General features: G+C 41.9%; 1 protein-coding gene across 16 annotated transcripts in view; it reads right to left on the bottom strand.

Moving 5' to 3' along the window:
• The window catches only part of Mia2 (MIA SH3 domain ER export factor 2), a 91,100-nt gene that overhangs the window by 29,172 nt on the left and 49,796 nt on the right, over nucleotides 1-12,132 (bottom strand). For all 16 annotated transcript variants that reach the window (XM_029540566.1, XM_029540567.1, XM_029540568.1 and 13 more), the window contains 4 exons: nucleotides 9,988-10,110; nucleotides 5,474-5,594; nucleotides 3,603-3,649; nucleotides 2,987-3,077 (listed from right to left, as the gene is read on the bottom strand). In XM_029540566.1, the coding sequence (XP_029396426.1) occupies nucleotides 2,987-3,077; nucleotides 3,603-3,649; nucleotides 5,474-5,594; nucleotides 9,988-10,110 (382 nt within the window). The remainder of the gene's footprint in view (nucleotides 1-2,986; nucleotides 3,078-3,602; nucleotides 3,650-5,473; nucleotides 5,595-9,987; nucleotides 10,111-12,132) is intronic.

Here is a 12,132-nt window from a genome sequence, read left to right as displayed (position 1 = left end):
TATTACATATGCTGTAATTCAAGCTAGCTGATATTACATATGCTGTAATTCAAGTTAGCTGATAACAAATGCTCATTTCCAGTTTCGTGAGAGACCATGTCTCAAACAAGATGAAGACTGGAAAGAATAATAATGACTTTAACTTTATTTCAACAGCTAAGCTACCTAAAAGAATGACCATGAAAATGAGGAGATGGTAGATAGCCACACAGGCATGAGGACCAGAGTTTGGGTCCCCAGTACCCATAGGAAAGCAGGGTAGCAAAATAAGCCTGCAAGCCTTATTACTATTACTGCACTAGGAGGCAAAGCAGGATCCCTGGGGCTCACTGGTCGGCTGTTCTAGACAAATTAGCAAGTTTCAGGATTGGGGGGAGACCCTTTCTTCAACAAACAAGGTGGAAAGCAGCCAAAGAAAACACTGTGCATCAATCAATCTTTGTCCTACACACACACACACGCGCGCGCACACACACACACACACACGCACATGTAAATACAGAGGTACAAGAACACACGCAAAAATGAAAAGGAACAAACCAAAGTAACCATATATTCTGTATAAACCAGCACACCGCTACTTTTCTGACATAATTACTTCAACTCTGAACATCGCTCATATTAAGGACCACAATGAGAACCTCAGTTCTAATCTCTTCTAAGATCATTTTCCAAAACATGTGTGAATGTATTAGATTCAAAACTGTAACAACCATGGAAAAGCTTAGTAATTAAATGCCTACATGGTCAAGGAGTCAAAGGTCAGAAGACAACTAGCAGGGGTCAAGGGTCAGTTCTCTCCTTCCACTGGGAACTGAACTCAGGTCATAAGGCTCAACAGGGAGGACTTTACCCCCTGAGCTGTCTCACCACCCCACATGTTTTCTTTTATACCGTGCTGTATAAAAAGGGCACAGTGCAGGCTAGGCATGGTACTCATGAGCCTACATATACCCTATCATATGGGAGGTTCAGAGAGAAGGGTAGGACTTCAAGACAGCCTGGGGTTACATAAAAACAACTCCAAAACAAAGACTGTTGTAGATTATTTCAGTGAGGCAGACTAGGGGAGAGAGATTAAAAGGAAATGTTCATATGCAGCAAAACCAATCAGTGCAAGTCTTTATGATACACTGAGTAGCTGGACTAAGAGGAACACTGTACACAGACACAGGTCTCCACTGGCCAACAGGAAACAATGGGATGACTGGTGAACTGCTCCCTTGCTACACTGGCACTCCCTACTAAAGCACATCTATGGTGGCACACGCTACAGGGCAGGGGCCCCGGGGACACAGTGCTCACTCCTCTGTGGACCTTCCTTCCAGGCTCTTGGCTGACAGAGGCTTTTTTTTAAAAGTTAGACTACCATTTTTTTCAAGTCAAATAAAACTCCAACTACTACACTCATTGTGTAGAGCAATGACAATCTTTTAGTAACTTTTATATCCAGTGGTTCAATCCTTTTATACATTTTACTCATTTAAAAAAAGCTTTTGGAATTCAGACAAGGACCCATTTTTGTCCCTTCCTCATCAGATCTTGATGCAGGTCATGATGGCTGTAAAGGGACAAAAGGGTACACTGACGCTGGCCTCCCAGTGATGTAGTCTCTCTCGTATAGGGCATTTGTCCAGATTCAGGTCTTACACAGGTCTGACTGCTCTGTGTGAGACAGAATACACTGAGAACTAAGAGAAAAGCTCTGGGCAGCTGGAGCAATGGCTGACTAAATGCTGGGCTATTTCTTCCTTGTCCCCACTGAGCAAGAGTTTTCATTTGTTTCTGGTTTGTTTATTTTCAACTATGTAACCAGTAAAGGGACCCTGGTCAGCAATCACTGGTCTACAGTTAGAAACACACAGGAAAGACCAGGCAGGAAAAACAGAGCTCTGTAAGCAGAAACTTGGCATGATTTACACACATGCAACTGGATCAATAAAGACATTTTTAGAAAGTAAAAAGGAAAGAAAATATAGATTAGAAGAAATAAAATTTAAAAAGCTGCCTGTGGCCAGGCAGTGGTGGCGCACACCTTTAATCCCAGCACTTGGGAGGCAGAGGCAGGTGAATTTCTGAGTTCAAGGCCAGCCTGGTCTACAGAAACCCTGTTCTCAAGAAAAAAAAAAGACAAAAACAAAAACAAAAAAACCTGCCTGTGGCCATATATTCAGAATTAAACAGGGAAGACATTTGAATATGACCATACATTCTCTTCAGATATAAAAAAATGACTTATACTAATTTTTAAACATTTCAAACACAACTGATAGAATATATTTTTCAATGTAAACACTATCAGCAAAATTTCTTAATGTTTTCAATACAAAAAGTCATTTTTATAGATCCAATATTACACCTACAAATGCTAATAAACTGTGTGTGTGTGTGTGCGCGCGCGTGCGTTATACACATTAAACTAGTAGTTCTACTACTGAAGATCAATTCACAATTGAAAAAAAAATCACAAATAAAAATGTTTAATTAATATTGGAGGGGCATTCAACACAGGTTCCTGGCTGTCCTGGAATCAAGTTGATACTTTTTAACAACTAAAACTATACCAAACATGACACATGGCCCCACAGGCCCCCAAGCCCATAGAGAGTGGAGGTGTGGCCTTGTTGGAGTAAGTGCGTCACTGAGGGTGGGCTTTGAGGTTTCAAATGCTCAGGCCAGTCCCAGTCTCAGTCTCTTCTGCTGCCTGACATTCAGAAGTCTCCGCCCCGTGTCTACGTGTGTGCTGCCATGCTTCCCAGCATCGCCACAGTGAATCAAACCTCTGAACGCTAAGGCAGCCCTGATTCACTGCTTCCCTTTGAAAGAGGTTGCCATGGTCGTGGTGCCCCTTCACAGCGATCCAACTCTGACTAGGACTGCAATCCAGTCTTACATGCTTTACAAATGCCGTTACCAATCAGAAGACCTCAGCAGCCATCCATCCTCTCATTCTCTTCAGGAGATTCACTCACTGAGAAGACCTTACCTGTAAGGTCTTCTTTTACTTGATCCACTTCAGATAACTGAGTGTAAACTTGATTTCTTTCTCCTTCCAAGGCTTTTAAAGAAGCATTTAACTTTAAAGAAGGAATGAAGAAAAAGCAATAGTCAATCACACAACGCACACACACGTCTCCCGACATACCCCACACTGCTCTACAGCTGTTTTCACTCGAGCTGACATAAGCAGCCTTCACACTGCACTCTCTGGACTTCTCATACAGATTGCCCGAGGACAGGTAGAAGGAATAAACCAGAAGGAAACAAAGCTATTATTTACTTCATAAAATAGGACATGGAGCTATCGGGGTAAGAAAATAATAAAACCAGAAGAAAAACAACATACAAAGGGAACTATGAAATAAATTTTTAAAGTATTTTTAACTTAAGGAATTACCATAGAACTTGAAATTTTCTGAATTCTAAAATTATGTGAATTTCTAAAGTTAATATAAAAGCAATTAACAAAGAAAATCCTAATTTCTCAGATAACCTTATATGGAAAAAAGTAAAACCAATCTTTAAATTAGCTACTAAGAAAATATAGATTTAATCCCTATTCAAGGGCCTCTTTCCCATCTTTGTATTTATATAATACGAACCTTAGCTGCATAAATCAGCTTCTTCAAAGCTCCCTTTGGCTGATTATCTAAGAAAAACGAAACCATAATTACTGAAGACACCCGATGGATTCACGATCCCCTCAGCTAACCTTACGAGCCCTCCCTCTTCTTGCCTCAGTAAATAACCTGGAGCTGAGCTTAGTATCCCTGCCTGCAATCCCAACCCTCCAAAGGCTGGGACAGGAGGATTACCATGAGTCTGAGGCCAGCTTAGGCTACAAAGTTAACTCCAGGCCAACCTGAGCTACAGTGAGACACTGTCTCAGAAAAACATTAGCTAAAATAAAAATAACAGTCTGCGTAAGGTAGAGTGACCTCCTTTCAGGAAGCTACACCTTAAAAGCAATCAAAGTACTAACTACAGAGTACCAATAAGAACTCAATATTCACCGGGCATAGTGGCGCACACCTTTAGTCCAAGCACTCAGGAGGCAGGCGGATTTCTAGTTCAAGGCCAGCCTGGTCTACAAAGTGAGTTCCAGGACAGCCAGGGCTACAGAGAGAAACCCTGTCTCGAAAAAACAAAAAAACAAAAAAACAAAACAAAAACAAAAAAACAAACAAACAAAAAAAGAACTCAATATTCACCTAAACATTGGCCACAAACTTAACTACTCGTGGATTCTTATGATAGTGTAGCATCCAACGTATTAGTGAAATAGTAGCTCCTAATAAAGTAATATGAAGCATAAATTCTATTAGAAAACTATTTGTTACATGATAAGGTATACAAGAAAAAGAACAAATACAACTTCACTATAGCTCTACTTTCTGTTTTAGCAGCAGCCTGTGTAAAATACAGGCTGTAATATCTACTCTCACCACCTCATAGCTAGATTTTCTAGTAAATCTTTCTTCACCTCCTCAGACTTGGAGCCTCCTTCTGCGTTGTATAGGTGTCATACATCACTCCATTAAAACAACTTTAAACTATACAACTATTACGTGTCATTCTGAGCAACATGAAGAAGTCTCACTGTCTTAGCACTTTCTTCCTGAGGCATGGCCCAGGACACAGTTCATTTCTCACTCTGCAGACATCTCTACCAGACACTCTGTTCCAGCACTGGGAGGCTTCATAACAGTATATTGTATATTGTCATAACTATCCTGTTCTGTTACTGCTGCTCCAAGTCTCTGACTGTGGCTATGCAATAAATTATATTTCTATATTTCTAGGACAGGAGAGGGCAGGGCACAGCACCCAGAGGTTTCATCAACTAGGTGCAGTTATAGGCCTCTACTAGACAACTTGAAAACCAGACTCTGTGAAGACTACTTTATACAACAGGTTGGGGAGCCAAGAGACTGGACTTGAAGCTTAAGAATCACCAATGGGGCAAATTAGGTCTAGGGTACATGGAACCTTTTTGTATTATTTTTATCATTATTCTGTAATTTTCTCAAATTAAATTCTAACAAGTCAAGAGAAATAGCTTAAAAACTACAGCAGTGGCTAAATGATCATTAGTTTTCTGAATACCATAATATAACAAGCAACGATAGGAAGTTTGTGGCAAACAAGATAAAGTACCATAATTGTCTAAAGCAAAAAGGCGGCATGAACTAAGTTACTCTAACACCTATACAACTAGCAAGAGAGATGGGCACCAGAGTGGTTATGATCCAAATCCTAACATTATTATCATGGAAGACATGTGACACCCAGGTCAAAGCAGAAGGGGATTCCAATGCTGAAGAGGTGAAGAAAGATTTACTAGAAAATCTAGCCATGAGGTGGTGAGAGCAGACGGCACTTGGGAAGCTGAACAGCGTGGACCAAGGAGGAGTGTACAAGGAGCTCAGCACACATGCGCAATGCAGAGGAAGCAGGAAGCCAGTCACCATACCTAAGGCAGCAGTGTTCTCTAGGCCACTCTTCATGTCCAAGTCCAGATTCCCATCATCTGCTATGTCTTCCCCAAGCACAGCAGCCCAATCCTTCATCTTTAGCAGGCTCTTGATCAGACTCTGGACAGTGAACAAACAGAAAAACAGAAGGTAAGAACTTGCTAATAGCTTTACAAGTTAGAAATGTACAGTAGTCTATCAATCAACCCCAGGTCAAAGAAATGGCTCAGCAGATAAAGGCATCTGCCCCTAGTGATGACCTGTTTGAACCCAGGACCCACATGGAAGAGGAGAACTGACTCCCAAGAGCTGTCCTCTGAACTCTACATATATCCCCCATACACACATATACACAAATAAATTCAAAAATGTAATAAATTTTTTTAAATCAGTTCACATAAATAAGTCCTCATGTGCTCTAATTTTCTACCTGCCATTAAGATATGCTAACTGAAGCCGGGTGTGGTGGTGCATGCCTTTAATCCCAGTACTTGGGAGGCAGAGGCAGGCAGATTTCTGAGTTCGAGGCCAGCCTGGTCTACAAAGGGAGTTCTAGGATAGCCAGGGCTATACAGAGAAACCCTGTCTCGAAAAACCAAAAAAAAAAAAAAGATATGCTAACTGTTGTTGGGTTTTGTTTTGTTTTTTAACTACAACATTTATTGACTATTAAACCTTAAAAGATAAGGAACAAAACTTGCCAAGCATGATACTTGGAAGACAGAGGCATGCAGATCTCTGAGAGCTCTGGGACAGCCTTGTCTATAAGATGACTAGTCTGTTCAGCTAGGGCCATATAGCTTGACTTTATATGAAAGAAAGAAGGGAAGGAGGAAGGAAGGGAGGGGAGGGAGGGGGGAGGGAGGAAAGGAGCAACAGGAACTGGGTAGAGTGGAGGAAGAGAGAGAAAGAAAACTACTTCCTTAGTCAACAGTATTTTACAATGGCTCATTCTTGCTAACCGTCCTTTATGACTACAAACAGTAAGTTCTTTTCTCCTGTGTACATCCCAGGCCCGTGAGTATGCAGGTGCATATGCAGCGGCACAGTCATGAGGCAAGAAGAGGAGTTAAGTGTATCTTCTGTCAGGACCACTCCACAGAACCACAACTCCACTTGAGAAGCTTCGCCGCTCGGCAAGCTCTAGGATGCACCGAGCTGCCCCAGTGCTGGGCTCACACAGTCACACTCATCTCCTAAGTGGGTGATTAGAATTCAAGCTCAGGTCCTCATGCTGGCATGGCAAGTGCACCAACCCTCTGAGAATCTCCCCAGCCCCACAATATTTTTTTCATTTCTTATCTCTTTACTCTTCTGGCAGGTCTCAGGCCATAGCCCAGCACCCACATCAGGCGTCTCTCAACCACGACTGGCTCCAGCTGCACCGGATCAAATGCCCTCTTCTAACCTTGGTAGGCATCCACATGTGGCACTCACATTCTGACAAACACACACAAACACACCACTTCCGATCACTCACAACGACCTGTAACCTCAGCTCCTGGGGATCCAATACCTCTAGTCTCCAAGAACACTGGAACTCACTTGTACACACCCACAAAAAGATACCAACATAATTAAAAAGAAAATTAGCCACAGATTCTTTTTTTTGTTGTTGTTGTTGTTTTATATAAACTTTTATAATACTCATTTTTATTGTTACAATATTTTATAAATTTTAAAGAATATGATAAAAAATGAAAGATACTGAAGGTTTTTATGGGGGGCTCTCCAGGAGGAGTTGGTNTACAAAAGGGAAATAAGAATGTGATATAAGTCTATTTACTCAAAATATGTTTTTAAATGTTAACAAATTAAGATAAATAGAAATTATGTATCTTTTTTCATCATAATGCAATAAAACTTAAATTTAAAAACATCCTTTCACTGTGTCCACTTCAGGAAAACACTCCTTCACATGTTTGCCCCATCAAAACACCATCCAACACNACTGACTTTCCAAAGAACCCTTAAATTTCCACTTCAGTTCAATAAGCCATTGTCTCCCCTGTATTGGTGAGAGAGCTAGGCAAACCAATTGATATTAAGATGAAATTTCAAATTGAAGTAACTGTGAAGCTAAAGAGATGACAGGGTGTCAGGGCAGGTGATCCACCCAGCTTTCTCATTGTGACGCCATCTCTCTCCACAGCTTCCTCTCTCCCCTCTGTGGGCTTTTAGGTTCATTTCCTCAGGAAAGCTTTCTCCACAAGGAAGGCCTTTCAAGGAACCTACAAAACCAACTCGGAAAACAGAGCAGTGTTCATGATGAAAGGCCTGAGTCTTCAGAAGGGAACTCAGTATTCACCAGCAGCCAGGGCAAAGGTCTCAGTGTGGAGCAGTTTAGCCACAGATTCTTGATTTATCCAACTAAATAACTAGAGTTCAACTGAGACACACGTGTGCGCGCGCGCGCGCACACACACACACACACACACACACACACAGAGTAAAGTAATTTCAATAGAGCACTGGAATTTCTCCAACAGTATTTTGGTTTGTTTTTGTTTTCTGAGACAGTTTCATCATGAAACACTGGCTGGCCTGCAGCTCACAGAAATTCACCTGCCTCTCCTTCTCCCTCCCCGGTGTTAGGATTAAAGATGTGCAACACCATGCCTGGCTCAGCAGTGCTGTTTTTTAATCTTCTGGAGTAAGGGATAATGTCTAGTACATAGGTAACACTGCCTCCAAGCCAAATGGCCAAGGTCAGGAGTGACGTCCAAGAAAAAGAGCAAAGAAAAAGAGCAACTCCACACCATGTAGTTCTCCTAGAGGTGCACCTAAAACTGCTGCCAATCAATCTCTTTCCTTTCTTTGAGATTTTTGGCACAAATAAAATGCCCTCTGTGTCTGTGCAGTGCTGAGGACTCCCCTCCCATCCCTGCTCTGTTTAGGAAGGGCCCTAAGCTTCTTCAGTAGACTGTTCAGTGGGGGAAGGACAGTCAGCCTCAACATCCACGGGGCACAATTCTGTGACTACTTAAATTCAGAGTTAGAAAAGTTACAGACTCAACTATACAGCAAAGTGTGAAGAAAACCAAACCCAGAGTCTCTTGAAAACACTTTTTCAATTATTTTTCACAGTGGCTTATTTAGGTAGGGAGTGACATTATGTGCCACGGCATATACAGAAGGTCATTTATGAACTAATAAAGAGGACAATGTATGTGTTAATTCTCTTTCCACACTGTGAGCACTAAGAACCAAATAAACTCAGGCTGCCAAGATTGGACAGCAAGCGCTTCCACTGCGTAATCTCAATGGAAAGTCAATCACTGTATTCCTACCGTTAAGAGTGAAATTCCAACTAGTTATGTGTGTGACCCGAGAGCCATATGTATGCACCTGTTCCTATGTATAGCATCAGGGACACATGCCACAATAACCCCTTGAGGATCAGTCCTTTCCTTTCCACCTTGTTTGAGACAGTCACTCCACTGCCACATGGAAGCCAGCTAGCTGGCCCCAAGTTTATGGAAAGTCGCTAGACTCTGCCTCCATCGCTCTACTACACAGCATAGGCATTAGATACTATGCTACTGTATCTGACTTTTACCTGAGTTCTGGAAATCTGAACTCACAACATCAGGTTTAAAAAATACAAGCCTTTAAAGCACATCTTCTCCCCCTGAGGCAAGTCTAGGCAGTCCTTTGCTATATATGTGCCAGGAGCCTCAGACCAACCCATGTATGCTCCCAGGGGTCTGGGTTAGTTGAGACTACCGGTCTTCCTATAGGGTCACCCTCCCTTTCAGCTTCTTCAATCCTTCCCCTAATTCAACCACAGGAGTCCCTGACTTCAGTCCAGTGGTTGGGTGTAAGTATCTGTGTCTGTCTCACTCAGCTGCTGGTAGGGCCTCTCTGAGGACAGCCATGCCAGGCTCCCGCCTGTAAGCACACCATAGCATCAGTAACAGTCAGGCCTTGGTGCTTCCCCCATAACATGGGTCCCAAGTTGGGTGAGTCGTTGGACATCCTTTCCTTCAGTCTCCATTTTTGTCCCTTAAGTTCTTTTAGACTAGAACAATTCTGGGTCAGGAATCGTGAGGCCCCAGAGAAGACGGAAGTCTGGTGGGGTGGGGGAACCACCCTCTTGGGAGGCAAGGGGAGAAAGAATGGGATGAGGCTGGTGGGACTGATGACTGGAATATAAATAAATAACATTTTTCTAAAAAAAGTTTTTATATAGATGAAAGTAACATCAACTAGTAGAGATGCTAAGAATCTTCAGTCAATTCATAAAAATGATAAACCCAATTTCTTAGTCTTTTCAACATCTTCTTAGCAGATGTCAGCATACCAAGAAAAAAATTTTAAAAAAAATTTATTTTCCTCTTCACTAATACCAAACTAAAATCCTGGGGGACACAGTCAGGGGACTGACAGATCTATGCATCTTCAAGAAGCAAGTGAATGGTGACAAGAGACACAACAGCAGTACAGCTGTTAGAGTATCTGAACTTCCAAGTCCAAACTGTGGCCAAGCAGCCCCAGCCTGAAGGGCCATTACCTCAATCTGAGTCTCCTTCTCACTCAGAACTTGTTCCGCCTGTGCTCTGGACTCTTCCAATGCGACTTTCTGTTTATCGAGATCACTCACTTGTTCTTTCATTATTTCAGTTTCCTGTAAAAGCTGATATGAAAACAGTAACAAAAGATGTAAAAGTGAACATAATGTTTGGATGCATTTATCATTAAAAGATATATTAAGAAGGTAGGACTGCCAGATATGATTCCCATTTACAAAGAACCTTTTTGTTTGGTTGTTTGGTTGTTTGGTTTTGGTTTTTTGAGACAGGGTTTCTTTGTGTAGCCATCACTATCCTAGAACTTGCTCTGTAGAGCAGGCTGGCCTCCAGTTCAGAGATGAACCTGCCTCAACCTCCCAAGTCCTGAGATTAAAGGTGTGTACCACCATCGCCCCACCTATAAAGAACTTTCACAACAGAAGAGTATAAAATAACCAATATTCTTCAAATGATTTCCAAGGGTTTTGTTTGTTTGTTTTCCGAGACAGGGTTTCTCTGTGTAGCCCTGGCTGTTCTGGAACTCATTCTGTAGACCAGGCTGGCCTCGAACTCAGAAATCTGCCTGCCTCTGCCTCCCAAGTGCTGGGATTAAAGGTAAATTTTTATCCAATAAGAGGTCTTTGACACATACTGTGATCTGCTGTGTCCAGTCAAGTCTTTTTACCGTTGAATCCCACAGAACATGCCACATCTCTCTCACTTACCTGAAGGATATTCTTTTAGCCACCAGGATGTTCTGTCCTAAAGACAGGTAACCTTTAAGAAGACTACTATCTAGAACAGACAGTCTACAGATAATTTCAGCTTGAACTCCACTGTGAGTTCCAGTCTAGCCTGGGCTACATGATTAGAATTTACAGGGTGTAGGGTGGGGACTTTGAATTAAAGCATGGAAAATTCACAACTGGCATCACCACCATGTTCTCTAAAATCTAAGATGATAGATCAAAGATGGAAAAGGAAAAGACATAAACCCAGAAAGGGAAAAAAGTGGAGGAGGAGGAAGAGGAAGAAAAGGAAGGAGGAGAAAGAGAGGAGGAGGAGGAGAACGAGGAAGGAGGAGAACGAGGAGAGAAGAAAAGGAGGAGGAGGAGGAGGAGGAGGAGGAGGGAGAGAGGCAGAGGAGGAAGAAGAAATGAAGGCAAGAAAACTAGAGAAATAGAAAGAAGGCAGAGACATAATTGTGATAGAAGACTCCAAAGGCAATAGAAGAAACCTAAGCAGAAAAGGTAAAAAATAAGACAAGAAATGTGACACAACCCAGAAAGGCTCATGGTCTGAAGACAGTAATAACAGCAGGATGGGTAGAAACTACAAGGGGAGAAGTGGGGGACTGAAGAGACCACTGAACAGTTAAAAACACTTGGGACTGTTCTCAGAGAGGATCCACACCTAGTCCCAGCACCTGCACTGGTCCTGTGGTTCCTTCTTCCTCCTTCCCTCCCTCCCTTCCTGTTTCTGTCTTTTCCTAGAACATGCACATACACATCCTCTCCTTTTATGCCATTCATCTATCTATCTTGATTTTACACACACACACACACACACACACACACACACACAGAGAGAGAGAGTCAAAAACAGTTATTCTTTGGAAATACGGAACTTGAGATTCTGGGATAACTTGACCAGATAGGAAAGTGGGAGTAACATACAGAAAATGTAAGAGCTGAGGCAGAAGCCGACTTGCTGAGCAGTGAGAGAGATATGAGTTCTCCTGACCTCACTGAGCTGCAAGACTGCTAGAAAAAGCTAACTCCTCCCAAAGGGAAACTGATGCAGAATTACTTCTATGGAAACAATCTTCAGATACCAATAACTAGGGAGCCTCAAAGAAGCACCTTAACCATATCACAATACAGAAAAAAAAAAAAAAAAAAAAAAAAACACCAGGGACACTCTCAAATCTTCCCATTTGATTCAGACTGCTTCATAATTAAATAAACAGCCATGAATACCTGAAAATAAAGTGAGGCTTTGAGGTAAAACAGAAAATAATGCAAAGGAAACAAGGCAACATAAAGAACATCAACATCCTCAACAATGAAACAGGAGAAAGCATATCAAAGCAAAAATAATTTAAACCCAGGCAGTGGTGGTGCACACCTTTTTTTTTTTTTTTTTTC

Source organism: Mus pahari, chromosome 7, assembly GCF_900095145.1.
Source record: "Mus pahari chromosome 7, PAHARI_EIJ_v1.1, whole genome shotgun sequence".
NCBI classification, from domain to species: Eukaryota; Metazoa; Chordata; class Mammalia; order Rodentia; family Muridae; genus Mus; species Mus pahari.
The sequence above is the reverse complement of the archived record's forward strand: the minus strand, read 5'-3'. Positions and strand labels throughout refer to the sequence as shown.